The sequence below is a fragment of the Austrofundulus limnaeus genome, unplaced genomic scaffold, assembly GCF_001266775.1.
Source record: "Austrofundulus limnaeus strain Quisiro unplaced genomic scaffold, Austrofundulus_limnaeus-1.0 Scaffold3, whole genome shotgun sequence".
Classification (NCBI taxonomy): domain Eukaryota; kingdom Metazoa; phylum Chordata; class Actinopteri; order Cyprinodontiformes; family Rivulidae; genus Austrofundulus; species Austrofundulus limnaeus.
The window spans coordinates 1,720,439-1,742,953 of NW_013952405.1; the positions used below are offsets into that span (position 1 = coordinate 1,720,439).

The window sequence follows — 22,515 nt, forward strand, 5'->3', positions numbered from 1 at the left end:
AAGAGTGTCCAAAACAATGCAGGGTTTTTTGTCGTGTGCAGTTAATGTCATTTCCTTTATGAATTGTAAACATCTCAATTTTATGATTTTTTTTCTTTTTTTCTTTTTATGCACTGGTCAACTGCCCGACTGCTGAGCTTAATTTGTGCATTAGTGTTTTGTAAAAAAAATAAAAATAATAATATAAGGAATAAAAAAATGGGGGTGTATTAAAGCGCAGATCTGATTTGTTTTCAGGACTCGAGTCAAAACCAGAGCTGCTCACGACTCACCAGACTTGAGTCTTGTGGTTGAAATCGTAACAGAGAGTTTGGACTCCAAAGAAAATAAAGAGCTGCGCATAAAAACTGCCATAGTGTCTTTTGGAAAAGTTTCTCCTCTCCTCTCCTGTCCAACCTCGTCTCCAGCAGCCTCTGTACCGAGTTCTCTTCCATTGTAAACAAYGTCTTGTTTAGTTGTTTTTTCTTCCCCGTGTAGCTTTGGGGAAACAAAAAGGCCACAGGAAGAAGCAAAACACGTGCGGCTTAATAAACGGGCATAAAAGACAAGAAGTGATGAAGGCTGAAAAGGAAAAAAAAAAAGATTGCACAGGAAACGAGTTAAGTAAAATAAGTGTACAAAATGCTACTGTGTCAAAGTATGTACAAAAATAAATGCACACTGTATTTTAAAGCACTGTTTTTTAAAATCCTAACAACGATAAATCCGTTGGATGAATAGCTCACAGCACTGCCATAAAAGAAGTATGTTAATTTATGTTGTTGATGCTAACTTTTTTTTTCTGCTTGAACAAGTGCATGCTTCAATATATGGAGATAAAAACAAAACTAGTGTGGTACTTAACTTATCTCTTGTTTCCACCTTTCTGTTGTACTTTTTTCCCCTTTTTCTTTTTTTGCTGTGTAATGCAAGGCCTAGAGTTGGTTTATCCAAACTCTGTAGGGGTGGGGTGGGGGGATGATAGGAAGGGAGCAGCTGGGTTGAAAAAACGACAGTGTTGTTGATTCTTTGATCCGAGAGGGAGAGGAGGAGTGATCGAGTCGGGGTTGGGGGGTGCAGAGCTGGATGAGGATCACTGCAAATGGACACTGAACCCAAGCCCACCCTCCTTTTGTTTTGTGTTCAAATGCACACACGCACACTCCCCAGCATCGAGTCATTTCCACCCTCTACTGCCACTCAGACCTGAACCCATCCTCCTTCAACCATCATAGACCTCTTTGTTTTTTCCCCCCTTCACCTTTCTCCTGCACTGTATGGAACCGGGGCCTTTGATATTCAGTTCTGAGGGACTCTACGAGTGATAGGAGGGGTGCGGGGCACTGTGGGTCAGGTCGACCCCAGTCTCGTATAAGCTGTGAACCAACAGCTCAACCATCTGATACAAGACATGGTCAGCAGCTGAGATGCTTAAAGGTACTCATCGCAATGTCAGGAAAACAGGTCGAAACAAAAATTTATTATCTAATAAAACAATTTCAAACATTTTCCCCCTTTCATTGATGGTACATGGGGCTTGAAAATGACTAAGAGCTTCCAATTATCACGTGTGTGTGTTTACATACAAAAAACAGCTGAAGTGACCAAAGGTGGGTCAACGATGCCGATGTCATGGAAGAGCTGTTTGGGTGGGAAGATGTAATATTTTTTGATGTATCTGCGCATGTTTACTCAGATTTGTTGAGTAAAGCATGCAGATAAAAAAAAATGGGCTGAAATTGTAAACTTGCAGACATTTCACAAAATCTCTGTGTTTGCATTCACACAGTATTTATGGTGCTCCATAGCCTGCTTGATGCCTGATATTCATTCTCAATTGATGTCTTACTTTCTTTTGAACATTGTAGCACCTGGGTCACAAAAACCTCTCCAAATTAGGCTTGTTTGATTCTATCTATATTTGTTTACTTACACAAACTGTGTGGCAAAAGCTTCAGTGTGGAGGATTCTGCTGGATGCTTTGTTTACATTGAATGCGTACCCGCATTTAAGAATTGCATATCTGGACAACTATTAGTTTTCAAATTGCACCATTTGATATGTTTTATTTTATAGTTTGCAATGGGTACCTTTAACAAGCGCTGATCACTAAAAAAATCAATTATGCTCCTTTTAATTTAAAAAAATATGAATTTATTCATCTAATATGTTCTATTTTAAACTGAGAAAATGCACTGATCTGAATTACGTTGAACAATAATACTCACTGAGACAAAAGGTTTGTTGCACAAACAGTATGATGATGTAAATGTGTAAAATTCTCAGTTGCTGTTCTGATGTTCCAATGTAACATACAGTATACATTATATTTGTTGGGGGCGTTAAAAGGAGATGGTGATCACAGATACATTGTACTTTGTGGATGGAAAATGTTTCATGCTTTTCATGCAGATAAAGATGCTGTTTGTTTTAATATATATATANTATATATATAGTCCTAAATTATAAAATATGGGCCAGTACTGCTGTGACAGCTGTAGCCAATATTGTATGTTCCTCAAGCACAGATTTTAGTTCATAAAAAAGAATAAATATATTATAGTGTGACAGTGCAGATATGCAAAAGATTGTAATGTTTTATATTACCCTTCATAAAATATTAAAGTGAGTTTTTACTTTTCTAATAAAGTGGCACATTATAACATGTTTCTATTGCCTGTGGTCTTTTTCTTTAGGGAGAATGTGAAACTAAACTATTTCTGCTTTGCATCACTCTTATAATTTCAGGTTGCAATAAAATGCCTTGTTTCTTTTATTTTTTAGAAATTATTCATAATTTTGTAGAAATCAGTGTTTGGTTTCTGTATTTAGCGCTATTTTTTAGTAGCAGTGTTAGTGTATGCATGAAGTAAACAGTGGCACTTCCAGAATWTTTTTTAATGCTGTGGCCTTAAGTGGGGTCACTGAAACTTCGGTGCTGGCATACTAAAACCAAAGTAACAGCAGAATTTTTGGAAATTTTTGTTGAGGTTAAATAGGGGTTATTTGATAAATACAGCAATTCAAGAGTTATGGAATCACCTACATAGATCTATTTTAGTTTRTTCATTATTTATGGTTTATATCAGTGTTTCCCAAAGTTGGGGTCGGGACCCAAAGTGGGGTCCCGAAACATCAAGGTGGGGTCCTGAAAAGATTTTTTGAAATAATTACATTTTTGCCTTAGTTGTTACAAAGGAGTGAGGTTAGTATATTTAAAATGATAAATGTAGTATTAAAAATATTGTTACTTTGCACATGTTTTGTTGACCTGATACAAATGTTTATCATCCAAAAATAGTTGGGGGCACAGGTCTCTGTTACTGTTTTGTGGGTCAAAAGCTGAAAAGTTTTGGGAACCACTGCACTTTGGTTCCCAAACTTGGGCTTGGGACCTAATTAAGGGTCATGAAGCACCTTGGATAATCTCCAGAAATCAATTTAAAGGGTAATAAAATAATTGCTGATGTCATATTTTCCCTATAATTATTACAAAAACACAAAATAAGTAAAAATAAGTATTTATATTTGTTTACAAGCTGTTTAGATTGTCAAATAGCCCGTGTTTTAGGGTTATTAATGAAGTTTGTGTACTCAGACCAGTAATATTTGGGGTCACAAGTTATTGCCGTGGATATTTTGTGGGTCAGAAGAGAAAAAGTTTGGGAACCACTAGTTTATATTACTTGTGAGGAAAATCACTGTCACTCTGTATCTTATTGAAATTACTATAGTTTTAAGTTTTATTTTTAACTTTTAATAAACTATATATATTTTTAAATGGTAAATAGCCTGAACTTGTACAACACTTTATCAAGTCCAAGAACTTCAAAGCGCTTTACAGCACAGTCATTCACCCATTCATACACACATTCACACACTGATGATTGTAAGCAACATTGCAGCCATAGCTGCCCTGTGGCAGACTGACAGAGGCGAGGCTGCAATGCACCGGCGCCACCGGACCCTCTGACTACCACCACTAGGCAAAGGTGGGTGAAGTGTTTTGCCTATAGACACAACAGTTAGGAAAGGCTGTGGTTTGAATCAGCAATCCACCAGTTACAGGACAAACCCCTACCTCCTGTCACAACTGTTGCCCTGTTTTAACTCCTAAATACTTAAAAACAGTGTTTGCTTTTATGTTAATATGGTTCCAAATAGAGGACAATACAAAYGCACAGCAAACAAAAAGCTTGGGACTCAACAKGATAAAAGTGTCTGACCAAAGGGGGTCAGTGGGGGCCCACCAATTATTTAGCCATTGCCCCCCGTAGCCCACCCTTGGTGGCACCCCTGTAGGGAAACATTTTGAAGTTGAGATACAGCTGCTACCTGTCAATGTCCTGATTTAGTTRTATCCCACAGTTTAGTTATCACATTGCAGAAACATTAGTTCGACATTTTTGATCCATTTTAAAGCTTTTAGAGAGAAAATAGTTGATTATTTGCTTTATCAGAGATCACTTGTAAAGTTTAGTTAAGGAATCAYAAGTCATACTCCGCTTTGTCACAATCTGATTAGCAAAAATTGTAAATGCGCAGCTAGCTGCTGAGGCCTGGAGGCTGTTTTTTTTCTCCTGAGCTCTGTGCTTCGCCCTGCCTCGCAGACCCGGCTCTTCGTTCGACGCACACCGGCCGGCCGGTGAACTGCTGGTCACACCCCCCTCGTCTCTTCCTCCCACACTCGTTTGGTTTAGAAAAAAACGTGATTGGCGTGGCCAAAGCAGCCAATCGCAAGCCGCCTCGACGTGGACGCGTGCCAAAGTGTAATGTTTATGTACGCAGCGGACCAATAGGAGTGCAGCAGAGGGGGCGTGGCATCCGTTTGGAGAAAAGAGGCAAAACAATCTTTTATCTTCCGAACCGGGCGGCTTCTTGGATATCCTGGGTCTCGGTGGTGGGAAACTTTTACATGTAGACTAGCATAGAAGTTATCAAACAGGCAGGTTTTGTTAAACTGCGACAATCCCGATAAATGTATCAAACTCCTTTAACTTGCACTAAAATCTACCGAAAGCCGATTTTCCTTCTTTAGTCTCCACGCGCCCCGACTAAATATGGAGTCCAAATATATCTTCGAGAAGTCGTCGATTGGGACGAGCGTCGGTGTGGCGGATTTCAGCTACCGGACAGGCCGCTCTGTGCTTCTCGACAGCCGGGTCCCCGTCGCGGTGGAGAAAAACAGCTCGGTGCTGCCGGCGTACACGCAGGCCCCCGTCTTCTACAAACTCGTAATGGACGGCGGCTCGACGGCGGAGGTTAAAAGCGAGCGAACTTCGTCCAGCGGCAGGGGGAACGGTCGAATATTTCCGGACGTGGAAAAAGTGAGTGTAAATAAATAAATTAAAAAAAAAACCGACGACTTATTTTACAAGCTGTCAAAGTCACACGCACGTTCAAGTCACCTAACTCACAATATCAAGTAACTTTTCCTGACCCGCTTTTACAYGCTCAGTGTGTGTGTGTTTGCTTCTGACCGCCATACACTGACGCTAACAGCTCTTCAGGCCTTTTACATTAACATCAGGTGTTGAAGAACAAGCTGACTTTTTGAAGGCGTTTATTTCACTAACTATCGTAAAGCATTTACGGTGCATTATTACAGCTTTAAATGGCGGCTTATTCTGTGTGTAAAGTTTACAGGGAAAAAAAAGGGGGGCAGGGACTCTAAACTACACGGGCTCTCCCCTCCCCCCTGGTTTCAGGGTGGAGCTTAGACGTGGGCTTCCTGGCTCCTCTCAATACTGTACATACATGTAAACTGACATGCATTTAACCACTGCTCTGACTTATCTTACATATTGTTTTTTTTTTTTACTAATATTGCATGCATGCTTCTGTAATTAAAATATTAAATATCAAAATGGGCATAGTCAAAACAACCACAAGTATCTTTTAAATCAGCTTTTTCTTATGAAAAGAAGAGAAGTGGATTCTGTCTGTTTATAGGGGTAGTTCTCAGGCTGCGGGCAGGCCCCTTCAGGTGTATGTATAGAAGAAGGTGGTGGGGCACAGGTATGTGTTACTAGGTCGGAAATATTGRATGGAAATGTTAAATCTAAATATTTTACTGGGTCACCGTCCATAGATGATACTATGCTGGTCATTTCTTTTTTTTTGCAGAAACGCCACCTGGTTGCTCATACATCACTTACCCAATAGTTGTTAATGATTAATAACAAAAATGTTTTTTCCCCTTTCTTTTTCGGGTGGAGTGAACTTTTTATGGCTTTTGTCAGAGCTAGATATAGAATTTAAAATATATTGTTCACATGTCTTGTTGTTGTTGTTGTTGTTGTTGTTGTTGTTGTTGTTGTTGTTGTTGTTGATTTTTTATCCCTCCAAAAATGCACTGCACCTTTCTTGTTTTACATGCAAACAGCAGCTACTTCTTGTCATAAGCCACATTAAACATTAGCTTTTCCACTGTGTAGTACTTATTATTATGTATGTAAATAGGAAGCAGGAACATAACTGAAATGACAAAAAAAGCATTGAAGCATGGCGTACTTTTTAAATCAATCATTATTTATTTTTATGTCTGATGATTTGCGTTAACTAGGGACACATTTTTTAATGCTGCACGTAGGGTTGGGCATAATCGTGTCGTGTGCAATTAATCGTCAGAAAAATGTTAATCGATTATTTTTTGGCACTTGATGATTAATACGATTAATGCCACCAGGCAGAGTCTGCTCGGTGCTCCTCTTCGCTTCAAATATGATGAACATGAAAAAAAAAAGTTCTGTAATTTATTTATCTATCAACGCAATTTAAAATTTGATGTATAACCTGAAGTCTGTAATTTTGACTCAGTTTGGAACAGATTTTTATGAAGAGGAAATCTTTCCAACTAAATTGGTCATGTGACYAGGACATAAGGGTGTCCTGGGACTCCAGGGGATAATTCGTCAAATTAATCGTTATCGGCTAAATACCCCAATTAATCGTGATAAATTTTTTTGCCAGTATTACCCAACCCTAGCTGCATGTCATGACGATGCATTAAGTACCAAAACATTCTGATAAATGCCACTAACCTATTATAAAGTTACTGTATTTATCTTGTGCRATAACAACCTGACTTCAGCATGCTTTGTTTCATAACACAGGCTGGCCTTGGGGACCAAAAAGACACTGGTTCCTGTGGGATCTTGAAGAGAACCAGTCCTACTCCGTGTCCTGGTGTGACCAGGTCGTTGCCAGGCAGCTTCTTGAATTTGGACATCAGAAACCCAGGGAAACAGGCAGAGCTGGCCAGCAGCTTCAGGGCAGCACAAGGACAGAATGTACCACAGGCAGAAAGACAAGCCCTCTCCTCCTCCCACATCCCCGTCCCCAGAAACAGGTATGGAGGTTGATGCCGTCCCCAACTCTTTCGTGCAACTRAAATATTCGTTTCACATCTTACCATAAACTTTTGGGCAGGCGTGTGATTATCTCCTAAGATTCTGGACAACACTGTTAATTATTGAAGCCTGTTTGGCATGTTTGTTTTTTGTGTTCATTAAGTTTGGRCCAGAGGCAAATTTGGCAGGGATGTTGTTATAAAAGCAATGAGCGCTGGCAGTTTTCATACTAGGCTCCGACTTGTGTTCCTTAAATATTTTGTCACGAAGTAAAATTCAGCATCTGGCTGCAAACAGTACCATGGTTTTGGTATGAATGGTGTGGGGGTGTGCTGGCTAACTGACCGCATGTTTAGTGCTCCATGCAGAACAGTTTCGAAATACTATTCCTTTTTGGCGACCTAGAGTTTTGCAGCAAGCGAGGGCTAGGATTGCTTAATCACTTGACCGAAGCAAGACGAGGTGGATGGAAAATGTTTTACTGATAAGTCATTTAACTCAATTTGGGAAATTTTTCGCTAGTCAGAAGTGTCGCTGTAATTGTGTGTTTTAAACCATACCTTGGTGGATCCACTTTTCTGTTGATGTATTATGTGCTGGCTCCATATCAGGCAGGAAGATAAACTTTCTTGTATCTGAGTGGATTTTGTTTGCAGCGCAGTCGAGGCTGTTTTGGATGGTTTTCTGACAGTCCTATCCGTGTCAGTATAAACTACATGCACATACAGACTGTTTCCCACAGAGCGAGCAAAACATGCATCCAGGGACATGTCTAATGCACTGATAAGTGATTATGTAACATTAAAGAAGACTGGGAGTGTTTGGAGGTGTTGCCCAAGAGCTATTAACCTCTTTTTAACTCAGCTATTGGTTACTTTCTGTGTCAAGTCACGGCCTGTCTCTTAGACGATGCTTATCTATTATTGAAATGTCTGAAGGCAGTACAATGTAAAACCTGGGCAGCTTAATAATTTTTTATGAACCTCTGCTCTAATTTTTAGAGTTATTAGGTTAATATGATTAAAAAAAAGACAATAAATGCAGTGAAATCCAATCAAACAACAAATGAATCAGGTTCCAGCTCCACAAAGTGAGCTTGGATGAGAAAGGTGTGTGAATGGTTTATACTGTGTTTAAACACCTTGCTTCTTTWCTTCCTTTTTTCCTCTACATGAATTTTACATACACTCATGTATGCTGAGATTCAAAGTCTCTGGGGAGCTCACAGGATCGAGTACASTCCTGAATCAGAAGGTTTTCACTTCTTGAATTTTACATCGTTTCTGCTGTGGAGGAAGAAAAAAAAATCTGTTATTTTTGTTTCAGTATACATGTATACCCGATTGAAAAAAAGTGAAAAAAAAAAATTTTTTTTCTTCCCCATTACATTATTTTGTCTCAAAATGCAAACAGATTAGCAAGTTACGACTTGMCAAACAGATGTAGATTTGCAAAACAATAAATATGCTGTTATCAGGGTTCCCGCAAGTCCTTGAAATCCTTGAAAGTTTGTGAATTTGAAAAAAATGATTTCAAGGTCATGGAAAGTTTGTGAAAACAACCAAAATTTACACTTGTCCTTGAAAGTCCTTGAATGTTTTTTTGGGGGGATTTAAGTTATCTATTCACATGACTGATTTTCATCATCTTTAAAAAAACAAATATCTTTCTGGGTAGAGTTTGCATGTTCTCTCCATGCATGTGTGGGTTCTCTGCGGGTACTCCGGCTTCCTCCCACAGACCAAAAACATGACTGTTAGGTTAATTGGTAACTCTAAATTGTCCCTAGGTGTAAGTGAGAGAGTGAATGGTTGTTTGTCTCTATGTGTGGCCCTSTGATGGACTTGCGACCTGTCCAGGKTGTACCCYGCCCCTCTTACTGTGACTGCTGGWTATGGGCACCAGTGACCCWAGAAAAGGAATAAAYGGGTATAGATAATGGATGCATGGATGGAAATAATAACGATAAAATTAAGAAAATRAAAAGCTTACATTTGTTGTGGTGGATAACTCAGGGTTACGGTAAATAAACCTGTGTATTGGTAACGTTCTGCGGTAGCAGTAGGTAATTGCTGTCACGCGTGGTTCTTGAATTTGAGGAAATTGGTACTGGAAAGTCCTTGAACGGTCCTTGAATTTGATGTTGACCAAGGTGTGCGAACCCTGTGTTATATGATAATATTGATTTTTAAATACGTATTAGTAATGACACCATTTTGTTTCTCTGTGACCTTTAATTTAACTCTTTTTCTTGAACCTGTTTGGATCTGTGTTTGTTTTACAGCTGGTGAAAAGGCACTCCCTTTTTTTTTAACAATAATACTCTTGTTTTACCCGTGATTCACTTTTTTGGGTTCACAGCAAGCCACCTTGGGAACTGGATAAAAAGCCCTTATGCCTCACCACATAACTGGTTAAACTTGGTTTGTGGAAGATTGACTAGTTGTTTGTTTTGTTGAATAAACAAAARGAATACGGTGAAAATTTACTAGGAYTTGCAAGCRTTCRAAATAATGYCTTTAGAATGCCTTTCTCTAATTTACTAAATGTGTAAAATCCCAAAAAAGAAACGGTTTGTCAACTCATGCTGCACTAGCTTGAACATGTAGATTTTTTTTGCTTAAAAAAAAAAGCAAGTTAAAGACCCTTTTAAAACAGTTACAAATGTTATTTTTGTTTAACCAATAAATGATTTATTTATACTTTTTCATGCAGATGCAGCAGAGAGTATTTTTTTATTTCTTTTCACTCCTTTGGGATAACCAGTAAGATTTTTTGAAAATGTTGCCACATAAAACGGGTGTTTTGATGAATCTGGCTTTGATTCACTTGCCTTTGATGATTGCACCAAGTAAGAGCTRTTGGGGGCACTGTTTTTTTCTTTAATCGGCTGTCAAACTGGTGACCATGTGGTGAAAATCTCATCGCTGCATCTGTGGGCGTGACCTACGCTGCATTTGTTATAGCCCGCACCCTGCTTTGGATAATGTCAACAAAACCATTTATTTTCATGTGCTCACCACCAGCTTAAGTAATTCCATCAGTGTGCCACAAGACTGAATRTTGTTAGAGAGACCTTCAGCAAGAAAGATATTTCTCAGATCTATRCATGTTTTTTTAAGCTTTTTTTTGCACGTGTAAAATCTTTTTTTTTCCAAAAGCTACAACGATGGCCGCTATTTCTTTGACAAGTTTTGGCAAAGATCTTGCAGGAGTGAGGAAGTGCCAGAAAACCTACCCGCATTTGTGCATTAATATTTAAATCTAAGGCCCAGTTTACATGGAACGATATCTGGAAACATTATTGTTTCTTCAAAATAAATTTAAAAAAAAGTTTGTWCATGGATATTGTGCTTGTTGAATCAGCTGGAGTTWCCATGCCAGACAGGGTTGCCAGATAAGGATATGACTTACTGTTTCGACCCAAACTCTCAAAGGTTCAAGGTGAAGGGGTTCTTTCTCGGAGGAAGTTRTAAAATGAGGTGTGTTTTGTAATTTGCGAACATGTGCACAGAAAAGAAGAGGACAAAAAACCCAGACTAGTAGTTATAGTATATTTGGAAACACTGCAGTCAATGCTGTCTCAGCATGAAAACAGTTATGTTCGTTTGGATTGAGGATGAGGTAGGGTTGCTCCTACTACATACTGTAAAGAATGGCAAATAGCACAAACGACACCCTGCTACCCGCCATTGTTCATCTACTGTACTCGCACAAGCACAGAAAAACTGACTGCCCCCGCTTATCATACACACAATTTTAAACCTCTGCAGTTTTTTTTTTCAAAAATCTCTACTCTGAGACCTGGATTCAGAAAACTTCAGGTCAAGATGAACCAAGCACAGCGTACATGTACACAAATGGCTGAACCACAGCAGAAAGCCTACAGTTTCACTCCACTGAGCCTGAGTCAAACCTACACAGCACATTTCATAACTTCTACCCGTTATGTCGACTGCACCTCCATGAGTGTCATCATCACTGTTTCCTATGTTCTGACTGATTGTGTCTTTTGCCCACACCCCCAAAGCCGTTCAATCCGTCAGTACTCATCATTGTGGGATCCAGTGCACTGATAACCAAAGAAAGACTTGATAGGATGAACAACAAAAGGGAAAAAAAAGATACAAATGATGAGGAGAAGGATCATTTTATTTGGATTTGAGAAGCTTGTCTACTTTATCTCGTCTTGGTCAGGTGCGCTGTCACCACAGTTGGCTAACATGAATGGAAAACATTGAGTCAGCATAAACAAGACACCAAAGCAGCCAACTGCAGCGAGGGGGGGAAGGGTCTGTAGTTGGGTGAAAAAGAGAGCTTTTTTTCCCTACTTTTGCTGACGTGCTTTTGACTCAGCCTGTGTAATGGTCAATAGCACAGCTTAGATCAAGCAAACATGCAGGAGGGAGTAAAGTCCATCACCTTTCGACCCTCCCCCCACCACTTCACCGCTAATGCTCTGCTCCCAAAGGAGACATTACAGCCGGCTGTTGAAGGTCAGAGTCAGAGGAAAGCCTACCCACCCCCACTCCAGTCTGGGATGTTTAACCCACATCCAAACTGCTGACATGGCCTCCTAAGTAAAAGTGGCACCGCTGCTTTTCAGGTGGCTGCTTTCTTTTAAGTGTTTGTTTTAAATATTTATTTAGTCTGTCAGTCTACTCATCGGATGCAAAATTCATTCTTAGCATGATGCCACATTTTCATGTGTCAGCGCACCCCCCCCCCCCCACACACACACACACACACACACCCCCACCCCCCCACACACACACACACAACCTTTTTCTTTTCATTTTTTTTTCAAATTGCATGGGATTAAAGCTTTTTCTCTGACAGGCAGAGGTGAAAGGTCGCTCCCATTGAATAGAGTTATGGGGGGGTTGGGGGGTGAGAGCGAGAGATCAGGATACGAACAGGCATCTGGCACGTCTGGTAGGTCAATCTCAGGGTCTGGGTCGTGGAGCTTTCAAATTTAACCTGCTTTCAGGTGTTAGGCTTGTGACTGACTGAAGTCTTTTATTCCAGAGATTCTTAACCCATGGGCCGCGGCCCCCTTGAGGGCCTCAAAAGAACAACAGTTTTTAACTTTGGGCCGCAGAGGGCTGCGGGACCGCATTGATTTTGAATAAGGTGAAATACACTTTCTCGCCACTAGTAGCAGTAGTGCGCCAGTCAGTTGTTTAACAACTTTTTTAATATGTAGAAGAAGAACCATAGAAACCTGCCGAGAATGGAAACCAATTTTAAAGGAAGAGTAGAAGCAAAAATGAAAGTAACTCGTCAAAAAACACCAAAGTTTGTCACTAATATGAAGAGCAGCTTCTGTTTTTACCATGCAATGTTTGAAAAGTTCAAAACATTATCAGATACAGTTGCAGATACAGCTATATTTTAATTTGCACTTTTAATTAATCTTTGCAGTTTATTTTTAAACATTTTGAATGTATTTTAAAGAAATTTTAAACTTATAAAAAGCTGTTGTTACTGTTATTGTTTGTCACCAATATGAAGAGCAGCTTTGTTGCAAAAGTTTAAAAATGCTATATTTTCATTTGTACTTTATCAAATTTATTTTAACAGGTTTTTTTAAATATGAAACATTTACATCAAACATTTTTAATTTATTTATTTTATGCTATGCCACAATTTTATTTTTTGAATTGTCTATTTTTGTTATTGTTGTATTAAAAATATATATATTTGTGCTGATAAGCCTGAGTGGTCTGTTGACTGACTGTTGTATTTGTTCAAATATGGGCAGGTTACAAATGTTTGCATTATCATGTCTTGTGATTACAGGAGTTTTACTTTTAAACTGTAAGTGTATTTAATTTAGTTATGTTAGTTATGATAGTTTAGTTATGATGTAAATACAATAAAAATTAAACCAAGATTTAGATTAGAATAATTATCATTTTGATCCATACATTGGTAATGTCTGACTGGGCCTCGTGCCACTTAATGCAACAAATTGGGCCCCGAGGTCAAAAAGGTTAAGGACCCCTGTTTTATTCTTTAATTGAAGCAAGAAAGAATCCTCAACCAATGGATGAAAATGTTTCTCTGTGTTTGCGTCTTTAATTAAAGTGGTCCATTTAATTTAAATTTTATGGCATGTTTGATTTTAAACGCGTGACGTTTTTCATTTGCACACTGCATACTATACGTCATTCCTCCAACAGGATGTCTTAACAACAGTAAAAGGACTTGAAACTCTTATCATGAGGGAAGGAAGCTCCTACTGAGCAGCTCTGGAGCTGCTGCAGCAAAATTCTTCATCGTTCAGTCACCCACACTGATGATTGCTTACATAAGGCCTCCTGTTCTGCCTTAGTCACAGTCAACTTTCATTTCATCCCTTTAGTCAGTCTTTGTGTCCCTTAACCCAGCTAAAAAGGCTTCATACCAACCAGCAGCTGTTGTACACCACTCTCCCTCTTACCCTGGGCTTCAGCTGCTATTCTTTTTTTTCCCTCCCTAAGCTTTTTTGTCTCTTTCATACCACTGTTATCCTCTTTAATATGTCTTTCTATTGTTGCTTTCAGCCAGTGACATGCATGTAAACATACTCTATAAATAATTTATTGTACATTTTTTTGTACAGTTGTTTGATTTCCTCAATGTGGATGTAGATGACAGCTGGGAGTCTGAGTTAGGTTTCTCTTTTTTCTRTTTTGTCCTCTTTTAATGTGTTTTATGTGTTTCATGCGTTCTACTTTCTGTTTGTCTTGGCTTTTTGCCCTCTTTCCCTTAGACTGAAGGAGGGCTAAATCCTCTTCAAATCCAGAGAGGATGAAGCCTTGTGAGTAATTCTCTCACTGAACAGATCATAGAAAAAAATCTGTTGGTCTTAATCTGTCAGTTTATTTTCATTGTTAACTATTGGCTCTGTATAAAACATTTCAATTTGATTCAGTTTTCGGAATGCTTCATTGACCGAATTCCTTCATTGGATTGGCAAATAGTTGTGTATCCATCTCTGGAATTGTCTTGATTTACCCTAAAATTGCAAATTCACACACTCCTGAAGCCATAGGTTAATTTAGGTTAATATATCTTTTTACTTTTAACTATACATTAATTTTTTTTCTTACTTTATAAATTATAGGCTTATTGTGTTCTAAATGTATCACTTTTTAGGCTTATGTTTTATGATGCTTCCAATAACTGTTCCTTAATGACTCACAGGAAGCCTTTTTTAAACTTGAAGTAGTCTGTTTTCTATTATTGTTTAAAGTTTACATTTTGACACTGGGCTTTGAAAAAGARGAGGAAAAATGTAGATGGAAATACTTGACTCAGTTTGACAGCACACAGCAGGCTTGAGTTACTGGAATGATCAGCTGTTTCATCATATAGGCTATAAATAAAATTCAGTCAAGTTTAGTGATAATGTTTGTCCTCTTTTCCTGTTTCCAGTGAAGCCCTATTTCACTGTTTGAGTCTTTTGTATTTGTAGCCTACACTGCTTCCTGCTGGAAAAAACATGTGACTGTTTATCCACTCCAAACCATATAATGGAAACAAGTCTGATGTGCATTTACTGGGAAGAATCATCTCAAACTTTACTTTACACAGCTTGATAAAAATCCTGTTAATGATTGTTTTCACAATGATCTGCAGGCCTTTCGCTTGATAATTTTAACGTTTGCTTGCTCTCTCAGTTAAGTCTTTTATAAATATTCTCTCAGTGACATGGGGGTGAAATTCAGTCTTGGTTTTAATTGAAGAGAAGACTTGGGAATGCCTCAAAAAGCAGATATTGGTTTGTAGAACAAACTAGGTTTTAAGTCAGTTGAGGGGGTGTTTTTGTTACAGTATTGCATTTTACTAGCAATGAAACATTTTTCCTTGCATCTATAGTTTGTTTCTCTTTCCTCAACCCTTTGTTTCCTTCTTCTTTTTGCCATGTCAATAGCCTATGAAGTATCTCGCCAGTCGCTACCTTCTTATTACGGTAACGGGGACCTAAAAGACTTGTCAGAAGTTTCTTTAGTAAACGTCAACAACCCAAGATCTCACTGGCCCATATAGTGTTATTGACATTTCTGTCTTTTGATTAGGTTGTGGGAGAGAGCTGCACTGAACTTCTGCCAGTCCAATTGATTTTGTGTTAAGTAGTGTGTGGACATTGACTTGTCAATATGCTTGTGTCAGAAAGTGATTCAGTAAATAAAGTGTTAAGAGACAGACAGAAGGAACTGCATTAGACTGAACATCTTCTGTAGTGTTTGAAAAATTACTTCATTATTTTGTCTTTTTAAAGATTCAGTTTGAATCAGCCATTTAAATTATAAGTAAACGCTGAATATTAATAATATCTGCCACACCCAACCTGCAAGAACCAGTGGACCCAGTTCTTTATAAGCGCCTAAAAAACCCTTATTTTGTTTGTGCCCTTAAGTGTATTAGACATGCACGCCCCTAACAATGGGGCTTAGTGGGCTGGGATAATGACTTATCCTCGTGCCCTCTTAACAAATGGTGCCGACAGGACAAGACAAGCAGTCAAACAACTATACAATAGAACAAATTTGTGTGTTGTTCTGTTTTAGCCTACATACTCTCGAGTATGCATAGCTATCAGTAGGGTGTTTTTGCTTTAGCATTACCCGTAACAATAATAGTTTAATGCATAAACCTAGGTTTACTCCATTGTCTCTGTCCATCAGTCCTCCAAGCTCACTGTCCTGCATGTTTTAGATACTTCCCTGCTTGTACGCACCTGGTTTAAATTGGAGGGTCATTTAACAGGCCTCTGCAGTGCATGATGACAAGCCGTTGAGGTCATTCATTCCTTTGAATCAGGTGTGTTAGAGAAGTGACACATTTAATAATAGCGTATCTCAACGGTCAGGGTTAGGAAAGACTGTGATAGACCAACATCAAGTCACCATACCTCTGATTAGGACAGACATGGTATTTTGTTCATTTGATCTGGATATAACTTTCCATGTGGACTAATAGTCCAAACATATAAAAAGAAATTATACCAGAAAAGGATTTTATATAAATGCACATATTACAAAAACGCATTAAACAAAATGAGGTTTCATCTAACAAAAGTCTGTCAGTGATGGCATTTCTCTTTAATCTCCTGGATATTGGAGAGTTTTTGCTATGCCCCTCTGAGCCAGTCATTACCACAGAAGACTGTGACACATAGATGTTAACTTTTGTACAAAAGCGTAGGGGTTTTAAATTTAGACACTAATAAGATAATTGAAGTGTTTCAATCCATTTTGACTTTAAGGGTTTGGCCAAAAAATTAGCATATTTGTAGAAACTACAGCCTTTGATAGCCCAACTGCAAATCCTGGCAAAGTCTTAAATGTCTTAAACACACACTTACCATTAAAAAAAAAAATTCAATTGCAATAAATTTAAATTGGACTGATCTTATACGTCTTCAGTCATGTCACAGCCTTGTTTATGTATTTGGATCACACTTAGATTCAGGCATTTGTGATAATTTTTGGAAAGATGATCGTCAACAAAAACACTAGTTAGTGAAGCAATACAAGAAATTTGTTGCAGATACACATAAGCTTTAGTTTTTGTTAACGAAGGGATTTTAGAGCAGAGCTCCTCTTAGTTCATCAGACAAACATCTGCTCTGTAGCCAGTAAAGTATATAAAATACTTCTCCCAAATTTCACAGTAATACACATTTTTGTTCTGGGGTGTAAAGTAAAATGAAAGGAGTAAGAATATACTTCAACATTAAAATGTCCAGGTATAAAAATATATGTTGAGAAATAGTGTCTTCATTTCTTTTCTTTTTGTTTAAGCCTATGTTTAATGGGTACCTCAGTACTTGACTAAGTCATGAACAAGAAGTTAAACTTGTGAGCTGTTCATTTGGTTTTATGTTTAACAATTCAAAACATAGCCGGAGTTTATCATAATGTAGACGGACTTCAATGACCAACTAGGTATTGTATAGACTAATCCACTGTCCTGCACTCTTGTTCCTTGGAAAAGGAATTCAGTCCAAGTGTTCAAAGAGGTTGAAACACAACTTTGTGACAATAATCAGTTTAGTCATGACAAAAACAAAACAAAACAAAAATCAGTTTAGTCAGTTTAATGGGTGGTTTTTGCTATGCCCTGCTTAGTCACCAACACAGAACACCCTGAATCAGGATTCAAGAATCATTATCAAAGTCTTCAATTAATGCAGACTTTCTTTAATTTGTTTACAGATTGTCTCGTGCACACACAAGTAGCACTTGAATACAAAACAAGCTAGGCAACACAAGAAAGCAGCACAGTGCAGCCAATAAACACTTTTTCAAAGTCTTCACTCCTTGATTTTGATAATCTTAGAAAGCAAAGACTTGAACATGATGACCATCGTGTTCTTGTAGGAACAGTCTCTTTCCCACCACAAGTCTAAAAAATCTGTTCATCTTAGACAGAGTATCCACTGTGACCACATTAGTCACTGGTAGCACGATCACTGAGCCCAACTAACCACCACGCTCACTTTGTTGTGTGACCGGGCCAATCAGTGCTGTCAACTTCCGCCAAACCAATTAAAGTATTTAACGAGCATCTTGTATAACACTTTTTCGTCACTGAGTTTGGTACACACTCTGGAAAGTCACTGCTGCCAAGGGAAGGTTGAGCTTTCTGTTATGGGGGGAGTTAAAAAACTTTCCCAATTTAATCTTAGCGGTGGTGGGCTCCAGCACCAACATGCCACTGCACAAAGCTTCGAGTGTGTGAAGCTGTTCACTCAGGTGCAGAATGAGGTACTGATCGCTGTCCAAAAAAACTCCACAGGTTTCCCATAGCTGTGCTGGGGGCTGGACATACTGAGAGGTTTTCACTCTGACTGTCCTCTGATCAACTTGCATTTTTACCCATGCTGACATTTTATACAGAAACTTCAAATCTTCTCCCTTGTTGTTTAGCTTTCCCCATTTCCATTCATTCCACACGTGGTTTGTTTAATTAAATTAGCCCTGTTAGTAACTTGCAAATGTAGATAAAGAAGAGAGACACTGTTGACATCAACTACATTTTGCTCTTCCTTGTCTGATCTGCTTCTATCCAGTTTGAACCAAGAATCAACTTTGTGGTCTCAGTAGGTTGTGTTTACCCAGCGTCCTGCTCACCATAATTACATGATGAGGAAAGGATGGGGAAATGATGCTGGAAGAAAAAGATGGGAGCGAGAAAGGGGATTCAAAACTGAGTTTTGTTTCAGTAAAATATTAGTTCTTGATGCACACATAACACACTTACAATAGTGTCCCTACATGAATTTACTTTAAAACTGTTTAGATTGTTTTTTTTTTACTTGGTTAAAAGTTTGGTCTGGCAAATTGAATCATCTGTCTGTTGGTCTGGATTTGGCTCTGTTAGAAAGTACACAACTCCCACACGAGGACTCGACAATTCCTTTCAAATTTCAGTATGCACATCCAACTAGGTGAAACCAGGCAGTCATGTTTCAGTTTCTTTATAAATAGTAAAATTAAGTTTGTCCACATTGAGGATGTAACAACCTCAATGTCATACAGAGCTGAATTTCTGCCTCTTAACTCCTGTTTGTAGAAGTTGCTCATTTGTATCGCCTTCTCTCCAGTTTTCCATAATGTGCTCTCATTACCACCATTCATCTTAATAACTTTTCTGTTGCTGCCATGGAAGGTTATTGCAGAAAACATATTTCTTTATCAACTTTCAATAGTGTTTGAAATTATTCTATGTTGTTGAGTTGAGCAGTTTTTAACAGAAAGTTAATTTGAGCAATAGAGCAAAGGTTCTTTTGTATTTCTCTGTTTATTTTATTATCTGAATGTATGGAGCTTATGTAAGGTTGGTGATAACAAAATATGATTTTTCTCCAGAGTTTGCTGTTCAGCATATAAATAATACCAGCCACTGTGACTGAACCTTTGTAAAAGTTGGGTGTGATTTGGTTGTGTTGACATATCTGCTTAAAACCTTGAAGAAATGAGGGAAAATTTGAACTTTCTAAGAATCATTTTTGGGTATTTGTTCTCCCTTTTGAGCTTTCTAACTTACTCCGTGAAAAAAAAAAGATACTGATCATTTTTCAGTCACTTGAAATTTTCTCTTGCTGATTCTGCCTTGCAGATATTTGGCTTTCTGAAAGTAAGAAGAGCAGCGAGGCTTTGGAACAGCACTGGGTTGCTTTCACAAAACACAGGAAACCAGGCGAAGGCTTGCTCTGGCTTGTGGTGGCAGAAGGGCAAATCTCAGGAGCAGGCGAGAGTGGGAGTAGGAAGTCAAGAATGAACAACAACAAAATAGGAGCCTGATTTGCTGCAGAAAGAGAACTGACCACAGTTCAGGGCTCTCTGCCATTTCGCTAATTTCTACAGTTTCACATTCTTTCTGCTTGCTGCCTATCAATCTTCTCTTGCCTGTTTGTGTGTCTAAGCTGTGCGTTAAAGTATGTGTTGTGTTATTGTCCCAACTTTTTTTGCCTGCATTTCTGAGCTTTAAGTAAAACATAAAGGAAGAAAGTACCATTTTTACACCGTTTTCATTTGTAACTTTTCCTAAATATCCACAGGTCCTAGTACCGGTAGTTGTTTTTCTGTTAGAACACAAGATCAGGACTTTAGTGTAACCAAAGACAATTTTGTTTATTTAGTTGCATAATGTAATGTTACACAAATGACAAGAAAAGGAATGTGAGAAAGGAAAACAAGCTTTTAGCTAATTTATGTGGCTTGCCTCAACAGAAATTAGGAATGACAAGTTTTGATAAGGTTTGAACAGCCTATCTTGTTTGCAAGCTTCAGAAGAAAAGATAAAAATTGGAAAGGAAAACAAAAGCCTCTGGTTTTAAGACTACCCCACATTTTCTTAGCAATGACTCTGTCAGAGAAAGGAGTGGCCAAAAGTTATGAGGTAAGTTGTTCTAGTTACTTTTTAATCTTGTAAACATGACGCAATAGCCAAAAACGTGTGCTGTGGTCTGTCCAGAAACGTAAACAAAAAGAGGCCATTGATTGTTTAGAGGTGACTTTCATAGTTCATATCAGTTTAAAAACATTGAATGTTTTGTTACAATATGTAGTGCACACTGTGACAAAGGTTCTAACTTATCTTGAAAATTTGTTAGTGGGTCACACACTGCAGATGTAATAACTTGCAGTTGCATCATGTCTAGCTGTTTGCACACAACATTTTCATGGCATGTGTGTCAGGTAGCATGTTGTTGGTAATTTGCTTGCCATACTGAGTCAACATTTTCCCACAAAAGAATGCGCAATACTAGTAACTATAATTCTGACGTGGGGTGTAAAAGTCATTACACCGACTAACTTGTATTTATTAAAGTTTAACCTTTGACTTTGCTGTGACAGTGAAATACATGCAAGCAGTTGGTGACATACTCAACAAAATGCCATGGAGAGAATCATGCTTTTTGCTTCATGTGTATCCCCTATCATTTTTCAAAAACAAAGCTGTTGTTTGTGAATGTCTCCGGGATACAGATTGCATTCTAGGATCAAGAGAGAGAAAGAGAGGGCTTTTGTGCTAAGACTGAATAGCCACTACAGTCACAGCCCACATTAAAGAGACACAGCTCCTGCCTCGCAGCTTTTCCCTCCCTGCATCGTTCAAAAGCCCTTGGGCTTACGAAAGGAGCCGACATGTGCGTAGACTGCACAGTAATGGGCGATCTATCTCTGAAAACATTAACTCATGTGCACACATTGGAGACACTGCTTGTCTACCCATATTTTTATATAAATATGTTTCTAGTCATAAAGTCTTAGGTCCTGGTTTTCACAAAGATGATGTATAAATACAAAACTGGGAACCTGGAAGGAGGCAGAGTGGACCGAAGCAGGGATCCCGGCTGTATTTGTTTGTGTTGGGTCAGCGGTGGACTGTTTACTGTCAATCATTACCATCTGCCCGCAGCCAGGCAGGAAGTCAGAGGAACAGATGACATTACATAATACCATGGAGATGAACCAGGATGATGGTGGGGGGACGACAGAGGGGACTGCAGGACTGAGAGCAGTGGGTGTTCTATTAATAGTGGATGGGGCTACTCTTGAGGCTGCATAGCAATCCCCAACACCCGCCTGGTCATGTCCATTAGCCTCAGTTGACATTACTACACAGGATATTCCAGTTTGACAGCATCTCATTTTTCCTAGCAATATTTCTTCACTTTGCATGTTTGCGTTAAAGCTATATGTTTCCCCAAGTCTTCATTCGTACTTCCATTTATGACTTGTTATGATTTGACATAACACAGGATGACTCATCTATATAAACAAGCCACAGGCAGCCAAGATCCTCAGAGCTTTAAACAGACTCATAGGCTTACAAAGAAAGAAATGCCTATCTCGAAATATGATAAAATATTTGGTTAACATTACTTTTTTGTGGCTTTGTGGGAAGAATCTATGTTAGGCTCTCTAACTCATAAACGTACATGAGGTTGATTGATGATTTTAAAGAAAAACGTGTTTTAGAGATCTAAGAAAAGATTTCGCCTCAGGCAAAGTATGATTGGAAACTCCGCCTGCATTTTTCATCTGCATATCTCTGTCCTTGTGTGCATTAGCATTTGTTTGTGTTCATTAGAGATAAATACAAGGACAGTGGGGAAAAAGGAACCTCATGAAAAGGTGATCTGTGTGTGACAAACGTGAATTCCTTTTTTTTTTTGACTCCAACAGAGAAGTGTTTGATAGTTGATTTTATTTATGTAACAGTGTTTTTAAATTTTAACCACCAAGGTCATACACCAGCTGCTGTGCTAGTCTAAGCCACATGCTGCTTTGGATATTGGGAAGCTAGCACACATGCAGGCTCCACACATAGTGGCATACAAATACACCTTCATGTTGATTTTGGGGATCATGTTGAGCAGAGGACCAGATTAGATGATTAAGTGTTATTTATAGCAACTGGCGGGGTTAAGAAAAAGATAAAAGATTACTGTAAGCTGTGTACAGGCACAGGGAAAACTAGTCCTGCTGTGTTAAAATTATTTATAAAACAAAGTCTAACAGAAGTCTTCCCATCTGCCTTCCACATTCCTGTTGACCTTCAAACTAACTGCAGCTTTTTTCATGGAAAACACAAAATGCATTTTGTGTTTTCACAAAAATGCACCATCAGCTAACATAACCCAAACAGTGTCTTTTTAAATATATATATATATATACAC

General features: G+C 38.5%; 1 protein-coding gene across 1 annotated transcript in view; it reads left to right on the top strand.

The window, feature by feature from the left end:
- Positions 1–4,815: 4,815 nt before the first annotated feature.
- The window catches only part of slc2a4rg (SLC2A4 regulator), a gene marked incomplete at its 3' end in the record, with an annotated part of 32,788 nt that continues 15,088 nt past the window's right edge, over positions 4,816–22,515 (top strand). Inside the window, 2 exon segments of the mRNA XM_014016904.1 lie at positions 4,816–5,306; positions 7,095–7,330. Of these exon segments, the coding sequence (XP_013872358.1) occupies positions 5,040–5,306; positions 7,095–7,330 (503 nt within the window).